Source organism: Aedes albopictus, chromosome 1, assembly GCF_035046485.1.
Source record: "Aedes albopictus strain Foshan chromosome 1, AalbF5, whole genome shotgun sequence".
NCBI lineage: Eukaryota > Metazoa > Arthropoda > Insecta > Diptera > Culicidae > Aedes > Aedes albopictus.
Genome location: NC_085136.1, coordinates 89,126,911 through 89,152,620, shown reverse-complemented (window position 1 = coordinate 89,152,620; position 25,710 = coordinate 89,126,911). Strand labels below are relative to the sequence as shown.

The 25,710-nt window shown below is 44.8% G+C and overlaps 3 protein-coding genes across 6 annotated transcripts in view; 2 read left to right on the top strand and 1 right to left on the bottom strand.

The window, feature by feature from the left end:
* Positions 1–291: 291 nt before the first annotated feature.
* On the top strand, positions 292–16,460 carry LOC115256849 (trichohyalin-like). Its single transcript, XM_062845001.1, has 2 exons — positions 292–824; positions 15,044–16,460. The coding sequence occupies exons 1-2, from the start codon at positions 407–409 to the stop codon at positions 16,414–16,416; spliced, it is 1,791 nt and encodes a 596-aa protein (XP_062700985.1). The 5' UTR covers positions 292–406; the 3' UTR covers positions 16,417–16,460.
* A 5-nt stretch (positions 16,461–16,465) lies between these two features.
* LOC109427424 (uncharacterized) lies at positions 16,466–20,686 on the bottom strand. 2 transcript variants are annotated; one of them, XM_029855875.2, is made up of 4 exons: positions 20,431–20,686; positions 19,168–20,357; positions 17,397–18,002; positions 16,466–17,019 (listed from the first exon to the last, which is right to left on the bottom strand). In XM_029855875.2, exons 1-4 carry the CDS (start codon positions 20,488–20,490, stop codon positions 16,623–16,625), a joined length of 2,253 nt encoding a protein of 750 aa, XP_029711735.1. In that variant the 5' UTR covers positions 20,491–20,686; the 3' UTR covers positions 16,466–16,622. The 2 variants fall into 2 exon arrangements, with proteins under 2 accessions (XP_029711735.1, XP_029711736.1); XM_029855876.2 differs by having other exon boundaries at positions 16,876–17,011; positions 20,431–20,676.
* A 1,723-nt stretch (positions 20,687–22,409) lies between these two features.
* LOC115253813 (inositol hexakisphosphate and diphosphoinositol-pentakisphosphate kinase) overlaps positions 22,410–25,710 on the top strand; it is a 124,350-nt gene continuing 121,049 nt past the window's right edge. Inside the window, exon 1 of one of the 3 annotated variants that reach the window (XM_062844967.1) lies at positions 22,410–23,321. In XM_062844967.1, coding sequence (XP_062700951.1) covers positions 23,274–23,321 — 48 coding nt within the window. In that variant the 5' untranslated portion in view covers positions 22,410–23,273. Of the gene's footprint in view, positions 23,816–25,710 lie in introns of all 3 variants that reach the window. The other 2 variants (XM_062844965.1, XM_062844970.1) reach the window with 2 other exon arrangements.

Here is a 25,710-nt window from a genome sequence, read left to right as displayed (position 1 = left end):
CCGAAACTCCGATTAGAGTAGGTTGTTTTGTCAAAAAATGCGATTAGATAGGGTTAGGTGGGTGCTTACAGTACCAAAGCGAAAAGTGGCATAAATAGGAACCACTACCAAAATGATCCCACACCCTATTCACTTATTGACAGCATTTTTGTACATGGAACAGCGTGGTTCTCATCCTAGCTCCCAACAACCGCATCAGCAAAGCCCGTTGCTATGGTAACCGAAGCGCGTGTGGTTGTTTGTTTGCATCGTCATTTTTCCTCCCTCCGATCATAGCAAGCGTCGTCCACGGAAACCGCAGTTTTTTTCTCCACTCATCAAACGCGTGTTCGCGTGTGTACACTTTCGGACCACGTTTCTGCAGCGGACGTCGAAATTCCGGAGAAAAAAGCCATTGGTCATCGCCATGATCAAGGAACTGTACCAACCGGTGGAACCGCAATCCCGCCGACCCAGCTACGTGTCGTCGCTGTCCTCGTCATCACCTGCGCCATCGGTGGCGTCGTCATTATCCGCCGCTCCCGGTGGTGACCGTGACCGACCAGCAACTCGTACACGCCAACCGAAGGCAGTGCTTTTGTCGGCGGAAAAATGGAACCAGCTGCTGGCGACGGCCAGTGGAACGTCGCCTCCGGTGCTGCGACCGCAAACGGCCGTCGTCACCGAGGATGGTAAAACGTTGGCCCAACGGGAAGCCGAGTACAAGCAGTACCTCAAGACGGGCTCGCAAGCCATGACCAAGAAGTGGGAGAACACCGTGCAGAACATTCGCGAGAAAAAGGAAGCCGAACAGCTGCAGAAGCAGCGCGAGAAGGTGGAGGAAGGTGAGTAAAGTTGAAGTTTAATTACTGCAGTTCCAACCAGGGATTGGCGGCATGCACCGTGCGGTGCGAAAAAAGCGTGTGCTTCACACAATCGCAAGTGCTCGTCTCCCGTTTTGCCGAGAGACAAGAGACGTATGAGTGAGAGCTTTCGTAATTGTGCGAGAGACAATCGCAGCACTAGCTCTACGGCGCAGGGAGTAGTGCACGGTGCTTGGGACTGCGCTTGTCTCCAAACAGAAAAAATCAATTAATAAATTAATTGAAGAGTTTGTGTTTTCGGCAAAGTTGTTAAGCTTGTCAAGGGTAGACAAGTGATGGGTCGTTTGATTCGAAATTTTTCCAATCGTGCGTAGTATCAAGCCAAGTGCCAAGCACGGAGACAAGCACCGAGAGAGTGCATACGACAGAGCGTGAGAGACAGGAGAGCTCCAGCGCGCGGTAAAGTAAGCGAGCAACACACAACCGATTGCGCGTACTCGTCTCCTTCTAGTTTGTTGTGCTGTCTCGTAGCAGAGTGTGCGGCACGCAAAGAGTTTTGAGTCGCACCCTATCCCTGAACTTCGAAACAAAAGTTATCCATTGCCAAGTGGCACACCATAAATGTCGTGATAATCTATGGGGAGAGGTGAGTCAATAAATGCGAGTAAAAATTATGACATTTATTGATGCTCTCTAATTTCATAAAGTTATAATACAAATGAATACCTAGTTTAGCGATTGAAAAAGAGTTAATTTTATGTTATACCTAGCATATTGGAAAAGGCAATTTTATCATAGATACAGATCGGACTCGATTATCCGGGGTTCAATTAAACGGGGGCCCGATTATTCGGCAAAAATGGCTCGATTATCCGGGGAAAAGTTTGTTTATGCTTTGTTTACAAATTTAAGATTATAATATGCCAAAAAATGTGATAAACATCAAATACAACACCTGAAAATTGGATTTAACCTATGTATTTGAAAATTGTTTTTATTTTTTCACATTTTTCAGCTAAAATTTCATTTTCAAAAAACATGGTTATAATAATACCTGACGTTAAGTTTAGGCACTACAACGTCTTGTATGTTAGCTTCTATGTTTAACGAACAGTTTTTGATTGAAGAACATCAAAAATAAAAGAAGAAGCATGGTTCGATTATCCGGGGTGAAATAATTTTGGAGTCACCCGGATAATCGAGTCCGACCTGTACCATAGATAACGAAAAACAAATGAGTGATAAGCTTTCTGTTTTCCTGCTTATGTATAAGGCTTTCAAAATGATATGGGTCGTCTGGTTTTTCTCCTACTTTATAGGTACATACCTCTATACCATCCAAAAATGAGCGATTTTGGTAGATATTCAGGGGTGGCGCAAGGGCTTATGGAATTCATGCTTAGAGCCAACATTGAACGGCGAGAACGGCTTTCCTGGGAAGCTGACCAGACTGATCAAAGGAATGGACGGTGTGTTAAACTGTCCGGGTACGATTTTCACGCAATCTGGCCGATGTGTGCTTTGCATACAACACGATGTTACGTTCTGTCTTTAAGGGCTGTTTGCAGTTCAGCCTATTTTGATGCACGGGAAATTCCTTGCCTGAATCACTCATGAAACCGTTTTTTCTTTGATCGCAGTACGCAGTTGCTCAGAAATGTACGGTTCAAATGGCAGTCACCGTAGAGTCTCTGCCAGGAATCGGTCAAGAAGTGTCTTGAGCGATTCCTTTCGCACGCGAAACTGGGCTTTATTATTTAAAAGCTGGATATTAATCTTAAATCTACAGGGGATGGCCAAAATTTTTGGGATAGGCAACTTTTTTTCTCCAACAAAAAAATTCAACATGCTGTAATTTTTCATAGAGTGCACCAAAAAATCTAAAATTTTGCCTGTTTGTACGTTCAAAATTTCATTCAATTCGGTTCACTGGTTTCCGAGATATGACAGCTCAAAAATGAGTTGTCTAAATAATAGTGTTTTATCCGAACGGTTTTATCTTTGCGAATCAATCGAGCCCAAATTTGTACCAACGATGCACATATAATAGGTTGACAAACAGTCAAAATTTGAGATTTTTTGATGCACTCTATGAAAAGTTATAGCATGTTGAACTTTTTTGTGAGAAAAAAAAAGTTGCCTATCCCAAACATTTTGGCCACCCCCTGTATACTTTGCTACGCTGACAGCAAGTCTATAGACTTGCTGTCAGCGTAGCAAAGTCATGGTTTGATCTGCTTTATCTTCCTCTTAAAGATATCGTCTATCGTACGGGGCCAACCAGGACGGAAACCTTCTGTTGCGTGCAGGCTGTTCCCTATCTACTTCCGAGGAACCTTGATCAGTCGGACGATCTGCTTCAGCGAATTCATCCGTGAGGGAAATAATTGACTGCTGTTCATCAGGTTCAAAAAACAATGGCATTGTTTTCATGCAGATCGCCTGGATCGTTATGGCTGCGATTTTTTCAAGCAGAAACCCCAATGGCTTCTTCTTTCTTCTTTTTTCTGGCCAACTAGCACCGTCTGGCACCAGTTGTATTGTACGTAGGCAAGTCTAGTAGCTAAGCCTTAAATTCCGACGCCCAGGGAGACAGCCACTACATCTGGGACCCTACATATCAAACACATCAACACATGGGCCGGGACCTACGGCTTTACTTCCTATCCGAAGGGAAGACGTGATCACGGATTTTATGTCTCAGAAAATCCCATCGGCGTCGACGGGAATTGAACCCCGACCGGCTGGGGTGAGAGGCAACCACGCTTACTACTACACCACCGACACCGACAGCTCTAATGGCAGCTGAACATCAGGAACTGATGCTTGTGATTCTTCATTGTCTGCAGCTGATTCGTCTGAGACTGAATTAAGTTGTCTACCAAAGTCCAAGAGCACATTGTAGTCCACTGATCCTTTACGTTCGATGATAACTCCGGGTTTCCATGATTGTATTCTGTGAACCATTTGTAGGTTCCGAGAAGATGTAAGAACTAGTTTGAATAATAGGTAGAACAATAATAATGTACTTACCTTACCGATCAGGCTAAGGCCGGGGTGGCCTCTGCTGTTTACATAGTAGCCGTCTCCATTCCACTCGGTCCATGGCTGTTTGTCTCCAGTTCCGCACTCTGCGTAGGGTCCGCAGATCGTCCTCCACTTGGTCGACCCACCTAGCTCGCTGCGCTCCACGTCGTCTTGTACCGGTAGGATGACTCTCGAGAACCATTTTAGTCGGGTTGCTATCCGACATCCTGATAGCGTGACCCGCCCACCGTAGCCTCCCGATTTTCTCGATGTGGACGATGGTTGGTTCTCTTAGCAGCTGATGCAGCTCGTGGTTCATTCGCCTTGTCCAAGTACCGTCTTCCATCTGCACTCCGCCGTAGATGGTACGCAACACCTTCCGTTCGAAAACTCCAAGGGCGCGTTGGTCCTCTGCACGTAGGTCCATGTTTCGTGCCCATAGAGGACGACCGGTCTAATCAGCGTTTTGTAGATAGTTAACTTCGTTATTCGATTGTGGAGTTCTGCGGAGTGTGGAGATGAACCAGCCTCGGGCTGAAAATCTCCCTAATAAAGCTAATAATAATAATCTGCGGAGTCCAAAGTAAGCACGATTTCCTGCCACAATGCGCCTCTGATTTTTTCTGCTCTGGTGTCATTGTCGGCGGTCACCTGTGAGCCCAAGTACAATAATTCTTCAACCGCCTCGATTTCATCACCGTCGATATAAATTCGGGGTGGCGGGCGCGGTAATTCCTCCCTGGAGCCCTATGCCATCATGTACTTTGTCTTCGACACATTAATCACTAATCCGATTCGCCTGGCTTCACTCTTTAGTCGGATGTACGTTTCCGCCATCGTCTCAAATTTACGAGCTATAGTGAAAAATGCCAAATGATATTCACCGTGAATATCATTGGCATTTTTTGAAGGTAGCCCGTGACATTTACCATAAATATTCAAAAAAATAGCAGTTTTTCCGTGACTTTCTTGCAGAACTGGTCTAGCCGCACAAGTTTTTCATAGACCATATTCTCAGGTTCAGCTTCTAAAATGAGTTGTAGGTGATTGAATTTAGATATGACGAAATGAATTTTTCAGCACTGGCTATAATATCAATACCATCAGCGAAACCAAGTAACTGAACGGACTTCGTGAAAATCGTTCCACTCGTGTTTATCCCCGCTCTCCTGATTACACCTTCTAACGCAATGTTGAACAGCAAGCACGAAAGACCATCACCTTGCCGTAACCCTCTGCGAGATTCGAAGGGACTCGAGAGTGTCCCTGATACTCGAACTACGCACATCACTCGATCCATCGTCGCCTTGATCAATCGTACCTATCAGTTTATCCGGGAATCCGTATTCGTGCATAATCTGCCATAGCTGTTCTCGATCGATTGTATCATACGCCGATTTGAAATCGATGAACAAGTGATGTGTGGGCACGTTGTATTCGCGGCATTTCTGCAACACCTGGCGGATGGCGAACATCTGGTCCGTTGTAGCGCGTTCACCCATGAATCCAACCTGATATTGCCCCACGAACTCTCTTGCAATCGGTGATAGACGGTGGCATAAAATTTGAGAGAGTATCTTGAAGGCAGAGCTCAGTAGTGTGATCGCGCGGTAGTTCCCGCAATCCAACAATAATAATGTATTCAACATCAATGTCATATTCAGAGTTGCTCTCTGCACTATCAATGGTAGGCAAACCGCCGATTTTGATAGGCTGACTGCAATCCAAGTCAGAGTGTGCTCTATTGAGTCACCGTCACTATTCTTTTTCTATCACAACTTGACTGATTGCGATGCCGGGTAGATATCACTGATAGGCCATCTTTAAAATTCGTTCAAAAATCAAAATAAACCCTTACCGTGATGAAAGTTGGATATGTGGTACAGAATAAGAAGTTTTGTATGTTGGTCATTAAAAATTTTGAGTTTTAGCTAACATTTCCAAAATATCAGTTCAGTTGCTATGATAATGCTCTGGAGTGCGGGTCGGTATCAAGTCGTTGTCGGTCACTATCGTTTTGATATTGATCGCCCTACAGTGATAGTGACGGTGGAGTAAAATCAGTAGTCAACTGACATGACTGATATTTCGCAGCTCTGGTCATATTATATTAATCATAGAATGCTAGGATCGTACTTTGCAACGAGCGAATGCCATTTGAAAATTGCAACGTCACTTTGACACTAAAGTGCATCAAAATGCACTGACAGCACGAATTTGACACTTGATTGCTTTTTAGTTGCAAAAACTTGTCAAATTTTGCAATTAGCGGACTTGCGATTAAAAAGCGTTGCAACGAGCGAACGGCCGCTGTAGAAGAATTCCCGAAGAAGTTGAGGATTTTCTACAAAGCTTCTGAAAAAGTTTACAAAAGTACTTCTGAAGGAGTTCCCGACGGAACTCTTCCAGAAATTCTCAAAGGAACGACTGATCGACTGCATAGCCGTTTGAATTCAAGATCTCTCAGAAGTTTCCACGGCGTTTTCTGCAAAATATTTCTCGGAATTTACTTTAGGAGTTCATTGGAAAAAAGTATCTCCAGGAAATCCCTTAGTACTTAAAAAAAAACTCTATAAACTACCTAGTAATCAGTAATCTCACGCTCCCTTGTTCATCCTATTCGAAAACAAGCGACTACGGCACCAATTGATTCCGTTCTTTTTGTTTTCATGGATGCTCACTTCTAACAAAAAATACAAAAATTAGAAACAAAACAAACAACGCTTCAATCCCTTGTTTTTCGTAAGATGAAAATGGGAGCCACATGCTTAATAAGGGAACCAATACGCCAATACCCTACATAGGGTCTGGGACCATTTGGGCAGGAGCACCTATTTTGGGCACTTGCTGCTATAACTCAGTCGATTTCAAACCGATTGACTTGAATTTTCGAACATGGCTAGATGCTGTGCCAATCTGATCGTGTCTCAAAAATTAAGTCAATCGGTTTCAAATTGACTGAGTTATAGCAGCAAGTGCCCAAAATAGGTGCTCCTGCCCAAATGGTCCCAGACCCTACATTTATTTATTCAACATCACATTCAAAACAAGACATAAGGCGCCATCCACAAATCACGTAACGCTTTTTAGGGGAAGGGGGGGGAGTATGGCCGAGCGTTACGGTCCATACAAAAATTTTCGGGGTTTCATACAAAAAAGCGTTACGGAGTGGGGAGGTGTCGAAAAATTACGATTTTAGCGTTACGTAATAAATGGATGCTGCCTAATCAACAATAGTACGCCACAATACTCGGTTTGTGGCTGCCGCTTTCCATCCTCGGTCGCGCCCAATGCTCGCCAGGTCACGTTCCACCTGGTCCGCCCATCGTGCTCTCTGCGCTCCACGCCTTCGTGTGCCAACCGAATCAGTTGCAAACACCTGCTTTGCAGGGTTGTTGTCCGGCATTCTTGCAACATGCCCTGCCCATCGTATCCTTCCGGCTTTGGCCACCTTCTGGATGCTGGGTTCGCCGTAAAGTGCAACGAGCTCGTGATTCATTCTTCTCCGCCACACACCGTTCTCCTGCACACCGCCGAAGATCGTATTTAGCACGCGTCGCTCGAAAACTCCGAGTGCTTGCAGGTCCTCCTCGAGCATGGTACATGTCTCGTGCCCGTAGAGGACCACCGGTATTAGCGTTTGTACATGGGGCATTTGGTGCGTGGGTTAATCTTTTTCGACCGCAGTTTCTTCTGGAGCCCGTAGTAGGCCCGACTTCCGCTGATGATGCGCCTCCGAATTTCACGGCTCACGTTGTTGTCAGCCGTCAGTAAGGATCCGAGGTAGACGAATTCCTCCACCATCTCGAAGGTATCCCCGTCTATCGTAACATCACTACCCAGACGGATCCGGTCGTGTTCGGTTCCGCCTACCAGCATGTACTTTGTTTTTGAGGCATTCACCATCAGTCCGACCTTTGCTGCTTTGCGTTTCAGGCAGGTGTTCAGCTCTGCCACCGTCCCAAATGTTCTGGCAATAATGTCCATGTCGTCCGCATAGCACACAAATTGACCGGATTTTGTGAAAATCGTCGCATCATACCCATCGCTCGAAGGTGTGAAGAGTAGGCATGAGAGTTCATCACCTTGTAGCAGTCCCCGGTGAGATTCGCATGAACTGGACAGTTCACCCAAAATGCTTACGCAGCCCATCGTTGCTTTAATCAGTCTAGTCAGCTTCCCAGGAAAGCCGTTTTCGTCTATGATTCTCCATAGCTCTGCGCGGTCGATACTGTCGTATGCCGCCTTAAAGTCGATGAACAGGTGATGCGTTGGGACCTGGTATTCACGGCATTTCTGGAGGATTTGCCGTACGGTGAAAATCTGGTCCGTTGTCGACCGGCCGTTGATGAAGCCGGCTTGATAACTTCCCACGAACTCATTCGTTTTAGGTGACAGACGACGAAGATGATCTGGGATAGCACTTAGTAGGCAGCATTCAAAATAGTGATCGCCCTGAAGTTCTCACATTCCAAATGGTCGCCTTTCTTGTGAATGGGGCAGATTACCCCTTCCTTCCACTCCTCCGGTAGCTGTTCGGTTTCCCAGATCCTGACTATCAGCCGATGCAGACAGGTGGTGTCGTTGTTTCTTCCGTTGCCGTGGTCTCCCGTGTCTACGTTGTCCACGCCATTTAGGTGCTGATCGAAGTGCTGCTTCCACCTTTCGATCACCTCACGTCCGTCCGTCAAGAGGCCTCCGTCTTTATCCCGGCATATTTTGGCTCGCGGCACGAACTTCTGATAGAGCTTCCGTGTTTCTTGGGAACGGCACAGCAGTTCCATTTCTTTGCACTCCGCTTCTTCCAGGCGACGCTTTTTCTCCCGAAAGAGGCGGGTCTGCTGTTTCCGCTTCTGTTTGTAACGTTCCACGTTCTGTCGGGTCCCTTGCTGCAGCATTACCGCCTTCGCTCCAGAAACTATTTCGCATAAGATATTGGGGGTCTCCAGTTAGCCTAGTGGTTAAGGATCGCCAATCCGGAGACGGCGGGTTCGATTCCCGTTCCAGTCGGGAAAACTTTCTCCACTCCCTGGGCATAGTGTATCATTGTACTTGTCTCACAATATACAAATTCATGCAATGGCAGGCAAAGGAAGCCCTTCAATTAATAACTGTGGAAATGCTCAAAAGAACACTAAGTTGAAGCGAGGCTGGCCAAGTCCCAGTGGGGACGTATAGCCATAAAGAAGAAGAAGATTAAGATATTTCTTCGCTTGTTCCAATGAGTATTCGCCCAAGAGCTTTTCCGGAAATTTCTCAAGGAGATATGTTGAAAATTTCTTCCACATTTCTTTTATTTCTCAACGAATAGCTTCTTTGGTTTCACCAGAATTTTCTAAAGAAGTTGTTTTCGGAATTTTTCGAAGAATCCCTTAGGAAAAAAACTGCGGAAGAGCTTCTAGAGGATTTTTTATGAACTACCGAACTCCTTGAGGAATTTCCGTAGGATAGCCTGAAGAAGTTTTGACAGTAATTGAAAGGAAAAAAAAATGCTGGAGATCTTTTCGATTCAATTCTTGGGAGAATTTACTGCTGGGGGAAATTCCGGAGGAGAGGAACTGATGGAGAAATTCTCATTTAAACAACTGGAGGAACTGTCTTGCACGTTACGTACAGTGTCTACAAGTGAAGTAGAACCAGCCTTAAGGCCCATAAGCCCCTAACCAGAAAGGTATGATGGCTATCGATAGGCAATAACGATTCGGCAGACGCATCAATTTCCATCTCATTTTCAACATTGTCGAAAACTAAATCGCATTCTTGTTGAATACCTGCGCATTTATGAATACGGAAAACAGTTGTACCCCCTCTTGCACGAAACCGAAGATATGTTATTCGGTCGTGTCTTGTGCACGACCACTCCATCTTTTTGCTGTTTTATTGTATAGCGCATTTAGTTTACCACTGGACTGCGCACTCAATCTTCATGATGATGATGATGATGATGATGATGGTTTCCATTCATTGTAGCACGGTATCAGTAGGTCGGCTCTAGAGGCACGTTCTCCTCCATTTGGGAAATTTGTGCCATCGCCATGAACACGAGCCTATTCATCATTTACCTGACGGAAAAGGGAAGGAAAAAGGATAGGAGATGGGAAAGGACAGGTAAGGGAATAGGATCGTCATACTCGCAAAAGCGTACCACAATGGGTTCACATAGCGTCCTGAAAAGGACACTGTAATAACGCATAAGCGTGCCACAATGGGTTCGAACAGCGCCCTGAGAAGGGCACTGTGATAATGCATAAAGCGTAAAGAGAGCCTATAGCTCTTTACCACAGCGGGTCAAGAACAACAGAACGTCCTGAAGATTCAGGTTTCTGAAGTCAGTTTCACTTAATAAGTGTTTCCCGAGTACTCGGAAACGCAATTGCGCAAAAGCTGGACAGTTACATATTAAATGATACGAAGTTCCATAATCGGATTCACAGCTATCACATGCAAATGAATCAGCTTGCTGAATATTCGCCATGTGATAACTGAGTCGGCAGTGGCCAGTCAATGCTTTGACCAGCATGCTGCAATTCTGCTTTGACAGATTTGTTAGATACTTTGCCACCCCTAGAGATGGCTCAGTACAATACAATTTTGTTTGACGACATGACTCCAAACTATTCCAGTATTGTTTGTGCTGAGTGGCAGCCCAGGTGTCAATCTGAAGCTTCACCCAACACTTGGATACCGGAATAGCTGGCTCAGGGCCAATGAAGTCATGTGATGCTCCAGTGCGAGCTAACTCATCAGCCAATTCATTTCCAGCGATGGAAGAATGGCCAGGTACCCATACAAGGTGAACAGCGTTTGCTGAATTCAGCTCCTCAATTTGAGTTCGACAAGCGATAACTATCTTCGACCTGGAGTTGGCCGAAGCAAGTGCTTTAATAGCAGCCTGGCTATCTGAACAGAAGTATATTACTTTGCCCATTAGGTGCTGCTGAAGTGCTGATTGCACTCCGCACATAAGAGCAAAGATTTCGGCCTGAAAAACGGTGCAGTGTCTGCCAAGTGAATAAGACTGATACAGCCTTAGTTCACGAGAATAAACACCAGCACCTGCTCGACCTTCTAGAAGGGAGCCATCAGTGTAACATACGATGCCGTCTGAAATACTTCTCTCCAGATAACCAGATGTCCACTCTTCCCGGGAAGGGAATTTCGTGGAAAATGTCCTATATGGAAAATTACAAGCAATTGTAAGATCACTTGGAGCAAGGACAACTTTGTCCCAATTCACCAAAAGTGGAAACAACGAGGTGTGTGTTGAACTGCGGTTCACAGGAGTTTCCTCTAGTAAACCGAGTACCCATAGACGGTAAGTGCAAGAAAGTGCTTCTTGTTTGAGATGAATGTGTAGTGGGACAACGTCAAAGAGAACTTCGAGCGCTGCCGTGGGAGTTGAAGAGAACGCTCCAGACATCGCCATTAAGCACATCCTTTGGAGATGGCCTAACTTTGATTGGACCGTTCTCACTTCGCCCTTTTGCCACCACACAAGACATCCATAGGCCAATATTGGCCGAACAACAGTTGTGTAGATCCATTTGATATACTTGGGTTTTAGACCCCAAGTTGTACCAAAGGTTCGCCGGCATTGCCCGAAGGCCATACAAGCTTTCTTGATTCTGAACTCAACATGAGGTGTCCAGGAAAGCTTGGAATCAAAAATGACTCCAACGTACTTTACCTGTTCAGTCACATTGATTTCAGAATCAAAGAGACGTAAAGTTCGAACACCATTACGGTTTCGCTTTTCCGTGAAAAGAACAATAGATGTTTTACTCGGATTTACCGAAAGGCCATATTGGCGACACCAACCTTCAACTACCTGAAGAGCGTTTTGCATCAGGTCGAAAAGGGTGCTGATGCACATACCGACTAACAATGTTAGGTAGTCGTCGGCAAAACCATAAGTAGGAAAACCGCTATTATTGAGTTACCTCAATAGCGTATCTGCTACGAGATTCCATAAAAGTGGTGATAAGACTCCCCCTTGGGGGCATCCACAAACACTCAATTTCCTAATCGCCGCTTGACGCAATGTCGAGAAGAGATGTCGGTTTTTGAGCATTTGGTGAATCCAATTGGAAATCATTGGAGATATACCATGACCCCGTGCGGCTTCCAATATGGCATCGAAAGGCACGTTGTCAAAGGCACCCTCGATATCTAAGAAAACACCCAAGCAGGATTGCTTTTGAGCGAATGCCTTCTCGATATCGTAAACAACTTTGTGTAAAAGAGTCACAGTGGACTTTCCAGATTGGTAAGCATGTTGGTTCACATGAAGAGGCACATTGGCCAGATAAACATCACGGATGTGATGATCCACAATGCGTTCTAAGCATTTCAGAAGAAAAGAGGTCAAACTGATAGGTCTGAAGCTCTTTGCTTCTTCATACGACGCGCGACCCACTTTCGGAATAAACTTCACAGTAATATCCCGCCAGGATTTGGGAATATACCCTGTAGCAAAACTGCAAACAAGTAGTTGTTTCAAAACATGTTTGAAATGATCAAATCCCTTCTGAAGCAAAATAGGATAAATCCCATCTGCCCCAGGAGATTTGAAAGGAGCAAAGCTATTAAGTGCCCATTCAATCGATTCTAAAGTTATGATACTCCGAGCCGAAGCTAAAGAATCATAACTACAAGAAAAGACATCAGGTTCATCCGAAGATGTAATATCCACACATCCGGGGAAGTGTGTACTGAATAAACATTCTAAAACTTCCTCATCAGAGGAAGTGAAATCACCATTTGGCAAACGAAGTTCGTTCACTTGAAAATCCTTAGATTTTGCAAGGATTTTGTTCAATCGACTGGCTTCACTCAGACTGGAAACATTTGTACAAAGGTTTTTCCAGCCGGATCGTTCAGCAGACCGAAGAGCTTTCTGGTAGGCCTTGCGAGCCGACCTGAAAGCCTCCGATCCAGCCGAACGTCGTCTGTTCCAACTCTTTCTACATTGTTTCCTAAGCTTCGCCAGATCGGAGTTCCACCAAGGGGTTCCTCTTGTGGTCTTCACAGACCGCAGAGGGCAGGCTTCTTCAAAAGCTTCCATGATGAAGGCCGTTGTGGTATCAACGGCATCATCTAAATCACTTGGAGTGTCAATTGATGGTGAGTATCCATGAAATTTGGCTGCAACCAAATCGGTAAAGAGATCCCAGTTGGTTGACCGGGGATTCCTGAAACGCAAAGCTTGCGAAGTAAAATTCACATGTTCAAACAAGATGTAACGATGATCAGATAAAGATTCTTCATCTGACACATGCCAATTGGTCAGCTCATGACTAATTCTGCTAGAGCAAAGCGTTATGTCTAACACTTCCTCTCTACCAGATACCATGAAGGTTGGGCGGTTGCCTATGTTAAGTAATCCAAGATCTGTACTACTCAAGTATTCCATCAAACTGGAGCCTCTCAAATTGATGTCTGAGCTGCCCCAGATTATATGGTGAGCATTAGCATCACTACCAACAATTAGCGGAAGGCCTTTTGAAGTACAGTATGCAATGACTTGCTTGAAAGCATCCGTAGCGGATGGTTCATCATGCGGTAAATAAACCGAACAATAAACGTATTTTCTGTTGAGGTTTCCAACAGATACATCTATTATGATAGCACATACATCTCTGGTAGTTAGTTCAGAGATGAGTGTAGCAACGATTGCGTTGTTGACAAGCACACATGCTCGAGGCATGACACGTGAGTTTGCCATTTCATTTTTACTGAAAGTAGCAAACACCGGATTGACAAGGTTTCCTAAATAGAAATTCCCCTTACGAAAGTAAGGTTCTTGGACTAACGCCACTTGGGCTGTACCATTTTGCATAAGTCTACAAAGATTGATCGTTGCTGTTCTTTTGTGCTGAAGATTGATCTGAGCTATCCTATCCGTAGCCACTACCCAAACTAGGCAAGATTAAACTCTTAACAATCACAGCACAAAAAAGAACAGCAACAATAAAGCCAGATCGGTGTCGAATTGAGTGCGCCAAAGGCGAGGATGCACAGAATACACTGTGTAAAACGCATAATGCGAAACCATATAGGTGAAAATCTAAACTAATTAATAACATCTTCATAATCCCGCCCTTATTCAGCCTCAAGTATGAGATTGAAGAAGGGCAGCTGATTGTCTCGGAGAAACACAAGGTCCACCGCGCTATTGCTCCGGTTAGCACAGTAAGGGCAAATACTGTGGAGGGTGCCCTGGTACTCCACAGGCTCCGTTTGCGGTTAGGTTTTTATTAGACCCCCCTAGCCATTCATTCCTAGGCACGGTAAGCATAAAGCCGCATAACACCATGAATTAGGAAAAAAAACTGCGGAAGAGCTTCTAGAGGATTTTTTATGAACTACCGAACTCCTTGAGGAATTTCCGTAGGATAGCCTGAAGAAGTTTTGACAGTAATTGAAAGGAAAAAAATATGCTGGAGATCTTTTCGATTCAATTCTTGGGAGAATTTACTGCTGGGGGAAATTCCGGAGGAGAGGAACTGATGGAGAAATTCTCATTTAAACAACTGGAGGAACTGTCTTGCACGTTACGTACAGTGTCTACAAGTGAAGTAGAACCAGCCTTAAGGCCCATAAGCCCCTAACCAGAAAGGTATGATGGCTATCGATAGGCAATAACGATTCGGCAGACGCATCAATTTCCATCTCATTTTCAACATTGTCGAAAACTAAATCGCATTCTTGTTGAATACCTGCGCATTTATGAATACGGAAAACAGTTGTACCCCCTCTTGCACGAAACCGAAGATATGTTATTCGGTCGTGTCTTGTGCACGACCACTCCATCTTTTTGCTGTTTTATTGTATAGCGCATTTAGTTTACCACTGGACTGCGCATTCAATCTTCATGATGATGATGATGATGATGATGATGGTTTCCATTCATTGTAGCACGGTACTAAGCCCGATAGCAATGGGCTGTCCATCCAATATGATTTGCGCACTCAATCTTCATGAATGCGAAAACGTAAAGAAAAGTGCGCGATTGCATCAAATCAACTCGGTGTCTTCAGAGCTCTTATTCACCATAGATTGTAGAAATAATGCGCCGAAGACATCAACTCAATGTTTTCGCATTTATGAAAATTGAGTGCGGAGTCCAGTGGTGAACTAAATGCGGTATACTTAATTCATTACATATTGCTTGTACAATGGCAATAAACTCACTTTCATGACCTCCTTTCCAGATGAGAAACATTACCGCGAGTTGAAGGCAGCAGATGAGATCAAGCGAAAAGAACTGATCCAAAAGGCAGAGGAGATGATCCAGAAGGAAAAGGAAGGACCCCGCGTCCTGGAGAGCGCTGCCAAATTCTGTGAAGTCCTGAAAGCCCGTGAATATCAACGCCAATTCCGTGCCGAACAGGAAGCCCTGCATGATAGTCGCCGTCAGCAACTGGATCGTCAGGACATAGCCCAAGCGAACCGATGGGTGAAGTCGCAAGCTGAGCGCCAAATAGACGACAGGAAACGTTTCGATCACTACAAGAAGGAGCTGAAGGAGAAGATTGAGTACGATCGCGAAGAGATGAAACAGATGCGAGACTTCATGGTGCAACAAGAGCAGAAGCAACATCAGGCACTGACGGATGAAATCCGCCGGGACATGGAACACGAGAAGAAGATGCACGAATGGAAGAAAGAGATGAGGCGAAAACATGCCCTGGAGGCGATGAAGATGGCACAGGAACGCGAAGAACGGTTGAAGCGTGAAGCAGCTATCGAAGAGACGGTGAATCAGATCTACAATGACGGCCAAAGAGCAATTGCTGAGAAACGCAAGGAGATTCACGTCAACAAGCACAAGTTCCGAGACAACACTCGTCTGCTTCAGGACTCGGTGGAACGCGAGAAACAGCTGTTGGAAGAAGAAGAACGCAATCGGGAGAAAGCAGTACAGGACAAGAATGCCAAAGCTGATGAGATTGAGCGGGAAACGATGGAGAAGAGGAAACAGATCAAAGCGGCACGCATCAAGGCGCACTTGGAGGAAATGGAGTGGCAAAAGAAGAAGGAACAGGAGAAAGCATTTTTGGAGCGAAAAGAGATGGCGGATCGGTTGAAAAATGTGGATGTCACTTTCGGCTTTGACCGACGTAAAGTCACGGACAAAACGTACAAGACCCATGCCCAGCGCAAGTTGCTGTTGGATCAGGCCGATGAAATAGAAGCTCGAGAGAAACAGGAGGCAGATACCCGTGCTGAATTGGAGTACATGCGGAACAGCGCCGAAAAGGAGAACAACCATTTCCTGAAGTACGCCGACGAACTGATTTCGGATGCTAAGGCGAAGAACCGACCGGTGTTGCCACTGTTGAAAACGGTTGAAAACTACAAACGCGAGCACTATTTTGATTTCAAGGAAAAGAATTTCGTCCCAAGGCATTTGGTGTCGCGTGTCCCTATCAATAACAAATTTGCCACCGAACAGCAACAGATACAGTGCATTCCGGATCCGGCCATCATCGAGATGACCCCGCCGATGCCACCGATTCGCATCCGCTACGACCCCGAGCAGCTCAGAACGATGAACCCGTACAAAAACGGTCGCCGAACGTAGGAGATAGGACGGGAAGTCTTCAAAGCTTAGGCATAAACTGTAACATACCTACTGTAACACCCCGTGAGAATCTTATGAATTTATCGATATCCGTAACTGTTGAAGTCTGAAATAACGAGGCACAAGTGTATTTAAATTTTCATAGAAAATAAATTCGCATATCTAGCATATTAGCACGGTGTCTTATTCTAATAAATGTGAAAAGCTTAGAAATATTTTTGGTCCCAATGTGTACGACGCTGATAGGCACTGGCTCCAATCAAGGCTGCTTCCGATGTCTTGGGACGGAGGAGCTTCAGCTTGTTGATTTCTTCTTGGCAGTATTGTTGGTGTTGTTGTTGTTGTTGTTGGGGTGCAATGGCTTGCTTCATCTGGTGCACAAGTCGGGAGACAACCGTAGCCGACAGACTGGGTGCAGGCGAGTTACGTCGAGTTGACGATGATGAATGCAGAGAACTTCGGCTGGGGGGAGCACTATTGCAGAGGTACTCCCTTGGTTTCGGAAGAACGGGGTCAACGTCGTGCATTGATCCGTTCATGCTCCCCTCATTGGTGGCAGTTTCTTCCGCGTTCGAGGGTTCACCTTCAATATTTACTGAATATCTTCGTGTAAGAATTTTCGTGCCATTTGAGGATTCCCATGATACCAAGCAAGAAGCAAAGAAGCGTGGCGAAATGGAGAAGTTGTTTGGGTTAGATGCGAGATGAAAGTGGTGTTAAATGATTTGTTTTAATAGACTACTTAACTCTGCTGTATGTTTCTGTAACAATTGAACTCTAGGCATTTGTGCATTGTAAACCTTCGTAGACTAGGATGCGGCTTATTTTGATTTGGAGTTCGTTGACTTTTCTTGATTCAGGTTCCTGATTTCGATGCGAACCAGGTTTGCAAAATAGGCCGCACCCTATTGTAGGTCTTAGGTTATCTAGATAGATAGCGCGATATGACCCAGATCAAGTAGTAGTAAATAGGTACTTACAATGAACACATCTGCAGCTTCCGATAAGCGTTCGTTTGCTTCCTGGCCGCAGTGGCGGTACTGCTGCTGCTGACCGAAGAGCGACTGGACACGGTCGATCCTACTGAGCCGGCCGTCCGGGGACGATTCTCCAACTTCCTTCGCAACGCATCTCGATCCCGCCGAATGATGGCCATCCGTTGCGGAACGGTGGTTTCGAAGAATACCTCGTGCAGCTGGTAGCATGCCGATGTGAGTTGCTGCAGGAGAGTGCGCTTCAGCTGAACATCTGCCGGACTTCGGACTTGTTGACGAGCCGAGTGCCGTTCGTGGTGAAGATCCAGTATGAAAAGCAACGTGTCACGAATGACCTGAACCATTTTCTGCACATGGCCGGTTTGAAAGAGCCTTCTGGTGAGATAACCTCGAGCGTAGGCATTGATCAAACTGGCCGCCTGGTGGCGAATGCGGGTCTGTTGGTCGTACGAAGGACGATCGTTGGTGTCCAGTCGGGACAACTGTTTAAGATCGTCATCCTGTAGAGATTGGCCAATGGTTTCTAGGTAGTTACGGACGTCATCGTATGGGCCATTGCCGTTGGCATCCCGGGAAGAGCTGGACAAAACACTAAAAACGAAATATGAGAAAAAAATATATCATAATACAAAGAGCGACAGATAGACAGACAGACAGACAGACAGACAGACAGACAGACAGACAGACAGACAGACAGACAGACAGACAGACAGACAGACAGACAGACAGACAGACAGACAGACAGACAGACAGACAGACAGACAGACAGACAGACAGACAGACAGACAGACAGACAGACAGACAGACAGACAGACAGACAGACAGACAGACAGACAGACAGACAGACAGACAGACAGACAGACAGACAGACAGACAGACAGACAGACAGACAGACAGACAGACAGACAGACAGACAGACAGACAGACAGACAGACAGACAGACAGACAGACAGACAGACAGACAGACAGACAGACAGACAGACAGACAGACAGACAGACAGACAGACAGACAGACAGACAGACAGACAGACAGACAGACAGACAGACAGACAGACAGACAGACAGACAGACAGACAGACAGACAGACAGACAGACAGACAGACAGACAGACAGACAGACAGACAGACAGACAGACAGACAGACAGACAGACAGACAGACAGACAGACAGACAGACAGACAGACAGACAGACAGACAGACAGACAGACAGACAGACAGACAGACAGACAGACAGACAGACAGACAGACAGACAGACAGACAGACAGACAGACAGACAGACAGACAGACAGACAGACAGACAGACAGACAGACAGACAGACAGACAGACAGACAGACAGACAGACAGACAGACAGACAGACAGACAGACAGACAGACAGACAGACAGACAGACAGACAGACAGACAGACAGACAGACAGACAGACAGACAGACAGACAGACAGACAGACAGACAGACAGACAGACAGACAGACAGACAGACAGACAGACAGACAGACAGACAGACAGACAGACAGACAGACAGACAGACAGACAGACAGACAGACAGACAGACAGACAGACAGACAGACAGACAGACAGACAGACAGACAGACAGACAGACAGACAGACAGACAGACAGACAGACAGACAGACAGACAGACAGACAGACAGACAGACAGACAGACAGACAGACAGACAGACAGACAGACAGACAGACAGACAGACAGACAGACAGACAGACAGACAGACAGGCATTCATTTTTATATATTTGTCTTACCTTGGTTCACCTCCGGCCGACGCCCGACGACTGAGCACATTGTTCTCACATGTTCGATACAGTTCGTCGGAATTTTCCAAATCCAAACTGGTTCGACTGGCATCGGAAGACACGACGGTATGCCTCGAGGACGAAGCATGCCCAATGCTGGACTGGGACTCATTGTTGTTAACGAAATCCTTCGAGCTGATGTTCAACGTCCTAAAAGACGGCTTGGCCGCATCTCCTCCTTCTTCTTCCCCGACTGTCGATTCATCCGGGCTCGTGAGTAACGGGGTCGAGGTGTGGATTTGGTCTAGCAAGGGCATCGGGAGCATCTTCATGAGCTCTTCCTGCTGTTGGCGAAAGCTTTCCTGCAACTTGAGTTGCTCTTCTTCCTGCCGCTTGAGCAACTCCTTTACCCGCCGTTCGTGCTCGGCTTGCATTTCCTTCATTCGCTGCTGGCAATCGCTTAGGGGCGTCGATTCCGCTGGTTTGCTCGGTCTCTTCAGCGGACTTTCCAAAGAGTGTTCCCGTTGTTTAGGCTTCTTCTTGTTAGCAGCAGCTAACGCCTTCGCCGTCGACTCATAAGGGCTTTTATACTTCTTGACCGGACTCAGCGGTTTCGGTGAAACCTTTTTGGTGGACACCCATTTCGGTTTGGCTCCCTGATGGGCAGTCTTGGCAGCTTTCTTGGCCACTGCTTCACCCCCACCGCCAAAATCCAGTTTCTTCACGTGGGATTTGCCCGTGCCGGTTTCGATTTCCCCCATCGAGGCGGAACTCTTGATGTTTAAACTTTGATTGTGCAGATGCTTCATCAGCAGTGGGCTCGGACTGTCCAGGGTGTACGAATTGGAACGGATCAATCGTGGTCTGGGGGACTCCTCCTCGTCCGAATCGACAACCAACTCCGGTTGTTTCTCCTTTAGGGGCGTTGTGGAGGTTTGTGGCAGCTTTCCCAGTCCCGGACTTGGTGCTTCTAAAGTGAACGAACCTCTTCGAACGAGAACGGCGGAGAAATCCTCCGGCTTCCGACATGGTTCGTCTTCTTCTTTCGGTTGATCGCAATCGACTGTGGCGTCCTTGAAGCAAACATTTTCGGCATCTTCAACAATCGTCCGATCAATTTTCAAACTCAGAAGCTTCTGTTCGAGCTGCACAGCCATCTGACGATAGCGGGCCACTTCCGCTCGAACCTCGTCGGTCATCTGGATTGGGGGGAGATCAAGAGACAAAGATTGAAATTAGAGCCCCTATCCATGGATCTTTCAGTTAACTCACCACCGGAGGAAGAATCGGTACGCCGTTGATTTTGAACACGGAACTAAAACCGGAGGACATTTTTGCACTACACAAGCAAAACAGGAAACAGAATTTCACAAGCAAAATCGTTAAAATTGAAATTAATATTGTCCATCCGTCACCACTAGCTGCAGCAGATAACCAACGGTCAGCCGACGTAAATGTTTACTTCCGTTGCCAAGGCGACGACGGCATCGACGACAGATCTGCGATGTTTTTTTTATCCGCGTCGGTTGCGTTTAGTAGTGCTGATTAGGGTGAGCCTCTTCAAAATAAAATCTATTTGAAATCCAATCCAAATCCAATCTAAATCCAATCCAAATCCAATCCAAATCCAATCCAAATCCATTCCAAATCCAATCCAAATCCAATCCAAATCCAATCCAAATCCAATCCAAATCCAATCCAAATCCAATCCAAATCCAATCCAAATCCAATCCAAATCCATTCCAAATCCAATCCAAATCCAATCCAAATCCAATCAAAATCCAATCCAAATCCAATCCAAATCCAATCCAAATCCAATCCAAATCCAATCCAAATCCAATCCAAATCCAATCCAAATCCAATCCAAATCCAATCCAAATCCAATCCAAATCCAATCAAAATCCAATCTAAATCCAACGCAAATCCAATCCAAATCCAATCCAAATCTAATCCAAATCCAATCCAAATCCAATCCAAATCCAATGAAAATCCAATCCAAATCCAATCCAAATCCAATCCAAATCCAATCCAAATCCAATCCAAATCCAATCCAAATCCAATCCAAATCCAATGAAAATCCAATCCAAATCCAATCCAAATCCAATCCAAATCCAATCCAAATCCAATTCAAATCCAATCCAAATCCAATCCAAATCCAATCCAAATCCAATCCAAATCCAATCCAAATCTAATCCAAATCCAATCCAATTCCAATTCAAATCCAATCCAAATCCTATACACATTCAAATCCAAATTTAAATCCAAATCCAATCCAAATCCAAATCCAATCCAAATCCAATCCAAATCCAATCCAAATTCAATTCAAATCCAATCCAAATCCAATCCAAATTCAATTCAAATCCAATCCAAATCCAAATCCAATCCAAATCCAATCCAAATCCAATCAAAATCCAATCCAAATCCAATCAAAATCCAATCCAAATCCAATTCAAATCCAATCCAAATCCAATCCAAATCCAATCCAAATCCAATTCAAATCCAATCCAAGTTTAATCCAAATCCAATTCAAATCCCAATCTTAATCCAATCCAAATCCAATCCAAATCCAATTCAAATCCAATCCAAATTTAATCCAAATCCAATTCAAATCCAATTCAAATCCCAATCTTAATCCAATCCAAATCCAATCCAATCCAAATCCAATCCAAATCCAATCCAAATCCAATCAAAATCCAATCCAAATCCAATCAAAATCCAATCCAAATCCAATCCAAATCCAATCCAAATCCAATCCAAATCCAATCCAAATCCAATTCAAATCCAATCCAAGTTTAATCCAAATCCAATTCAAATCCCAATCTTAATCCAATCCAAATCCAATCCAAATCCAATTCAAATCCAATCCAAATTTAATCCAAATCCAATTCAAATCCAATTCAAATGCCAATCTTAATCCAATCCAAATCCAATCCAATCCAAATCCAATCCAAATCCAATCCGAATCCAATTCAAATCCAATCCAAATCCATTCCAAATCCATTCCAAATCCAATCCAAATCCAATCCAATTCCAATTCAAATCCAATCCAAATCCTATCCACATTCAAATCCAAATTTAAATCCAAATCCAATCCACTTTGTATGGACCACCCTAGTTTGATACCCAAATACTTATCACAGCCCTGGTAAAACTTCTATCACTTTATTCAACCCTGAAACTGCGATGTTTTCCCGTTTTGTTTTCTTCTGAACTTCGCGTGATTTGAACGCGAAAAACCGTTTCCTTTCGCGCAGCAGCCGGCTTTCGCTCTTCTGTTTTGATTCGTGTTTTCTTGTTATCTCCCACCCACACTTTTGCGAGCGCGCGCGACCGTTGCTGTTTCGTCGTTTCGTTCGTTTTCTGTTGTGCTTCCGTGGTTCTCGCGTCGTGCCTGCAGCCGTGGCGACTGCGCGCTGACTGTGTTGCGTTCCGCGTCGTGGTTTTGTTTTTCGGTCCGTTTTGTTTTGATTCGGATTCGGTCCGCGTTGACAGCCATCGTCGGCCGTCGCTCGCTCGTATCAGCTGTCATTCAGGTCGCGTTGCGGAGCTGGAAAAAGTGTCATCCTTGCTGGCTGGTGCGGGGCAAAGTATCTAAATACCAAGGTAAGAGATTCCCGCAAATGTCAAAAATGAGACTCACCAACACATCTGCGTTAGTTATGAAAAGTTGGTGTTTTTACACTAAAATGTCATTATTTCAGCAAAGTTTGTGAAGTTTTAGTAGTTTGGATGTTTCTAAATGCTGAAAAAATATGTTTAGAACCAATTAAAAAAAAATTGTTACCGATTTTCAAATTGCGATATTTCCTGTTTTATTGCATGGAAGTCACTTTTAATCCAGTGAGATGCAATTAAATAATTGCTTCTATGATGGGAGTGCTTAATTTCTTAAGAAAGTTTGCTAAATAGTGATGCGCCCATACAAATCAGCACAAATTTCATAACTATTTTTTGCTTTTTTCCTTTTCTCACTAATCCGCGAATATTAGCGGGAATCTCTTACCTTGGGTATTTAGATACGTTGGGTGCGGGGAGCATCATCGCTCGCCTGTGGCTTCTCATCGTCGTCGCACCAAGAAAAGAAGGATCGTGTGCCGTGCGCGAGTGAAACAAAGATGTCGGATTTTTTCTTCGAGGAACTCGACGAACTGTTGTTGATTTATGTAAGTGAAAAATGTGCCGTCGTTTTGTAGTTTAGCGGGTGAAATTAACACGTTTGAATGGGTGAATGCTTGCTCTAATGATCAGTGTTGGAAAATTGTGCTGTAAAAAGTTTTTTGTTGGGGAAAATCGGTGATTAATCAAGCGTGTGAAAATCAATCATGTCCGGGGGCAGATTAGTGTTGTAGAAGTTGGGTGATAATAGTTTCAATAAGCTGGCATGTCCCCTGGTGGTCAGCTCATCTAGCAGTGAAGTGATTGTCCATTTGTGTGACACGTTGATTGTGAAATTCCACGGAAGATGTCCTACACGGAGCTGGAGTCGGGCTACCAGGGCCTGAAGCAGGACATTAACAGCAGCAGTGGCTGCGGATTGGGCGGCGGCAGTGGCAGCAGCAACAACGGCAGCGAGGGCAACGGAAGTGCCAGTCAGACCCCGTCCGGAAGGCCCGGGTTCTACGTGGGAGACGATGGAGCCATCATCACCATCGGAAGGGTACGTTTCCTTTTTTGCTTCTACTGAGTATATTTTGCTATATCGATTAGGATAGAATGCTCGCCTTCTTCCCGTTTGTGAAGCGCGGATGTTACGTAACAGCAGGGGCAAGGGTCGAGCCTGCTCCGACGAAGCATGGTTAGAGCGTTTCATGCTAGAATTATTTTGCGTTCGATGGGATGGGGACAAAAATAATTTGCTTCATTACCGTTTGGGCACTAGATTGAATGGCATTGACTTTGCATGCAGCAGTAGCCAGCAGGGCAGGAGAGTAGGTCGATAAAAATAGATTCTGGGTGTCGATATGAAAGCCTTCTCGCGTAACTTTTCAAAACGTCCACATTAACAAATGTAAACAAATCAAGATTATCGTTAGGTTATTGAAACAATAAATCGTTATCATCACTTATCTTCGTATGAACCGCCCATACAATAACGAATAATGTACATTTAACAGATTACCCTGGGTAATAAGTTATTCAGGGAAAAAATGACGGGCTCGATTCCCGGTTCTTTGCAAGAAACTTTTCGTAATGGACAAACTTCCTTGGGCATAGAGGATCTTCGTGCATGCCACACGATATACACATGCAAAACGGCCATTGGCAGAGGAATTCCGTAATAATTAGCGAAAAAGCCGTAACCAACAAAATGTACACAATTTGAGTAATTGCAGGAGTGAAAAGAAGCTAGATTTGTCTTCTAAATGCTCACAAAGTTTCCTTGACATCACTTTTCTAACTATCGAAAATCACTGATTGAGTGAAAGGCGTAATCCCATTCTATTCCAAACGAACAAAAACAAGAATTACGCCTTCTACTCCTTTGTTTTGTTTGATGTTTTGTTTACGAAAGTGAAAGGCGAAACTGAAATCAACACGTAAACACGGCGATAGTAGAAGGCGAAACTGAAATCAAAACGTAAACACGGCGAAAGCAAATGGCGAAATTCTGTCAAAAATCATAAACAAGGCGAATAGTAAAAGGCGATTCTGAAAATGATATCGATTCGAGGCGCATAGTATTGGGCGAAATTAGCATTCGCAGGTATCAATTCAGGCGTAATTAAATAAATGCAATTTTTAGTGCATAAAATATCAAATTCGTGCAGTGTTCTTAGAAAAACAAGAAACTATGTCAGAACTGTGTCAATTAACCTTATTTAAGTTGAATTATTCTGTATTACTTCTAAATAGGAATTAAAATTTGATCAGCAAAATTCGGTTGTTGTTTTCGCATTGTTATTGCTTTGTTAGTTACGCCCTATTCGCGAATCACTCCCGAATTCCTCAGTTAATAACAGTGAAAGTGCTCGTAAAACACTGAACAGGCCCGCTGCGAAGTAGGCTTTGTCCCAGTAGGTCCCAGTAGGAGGAAAAAGTTTCTCCTTAGAACTTCACATCTTGCAAAAGCTTGGCTTTTATGGCATCTGAGGTCAGGTTGACTCCCGAGGCTTCCAAGCCAATGATTATCGGTTCGTAACGATCTGACAATCCCATCAGCAGCAACACCCAAATACTCCGGGGTCAGCTTTGAGTATCTCGACTAATATGCGAGTTTGGAGTAATCCCTCGAAGAAGTCTTGGAGAAATTCTCGGAGGAATTCCTGGAACAACCTCTGGTTGAATTTCTGGGGGAATCATTACAAGGAATTCTTGGATTCCATTCAGGGAAAATCTCTGTGGAAAACATGCTGGAAAATCCAGAGAAATTCCTAAAGGAATCGCTGGAGAAATTCCTAAAAGAATCCCTAGAGGAACACTCCTGGAGAAATCACTGGAGTAATGCTTGGAGGAAATTGTGAAGGAATTCCAGGAAAAATCTCTGTTGATGGGAATCTGAGTTCCTGTAGAAATCCCTGGAGCAATTCCTGGAGAAAACTCTGTAAGAATTCC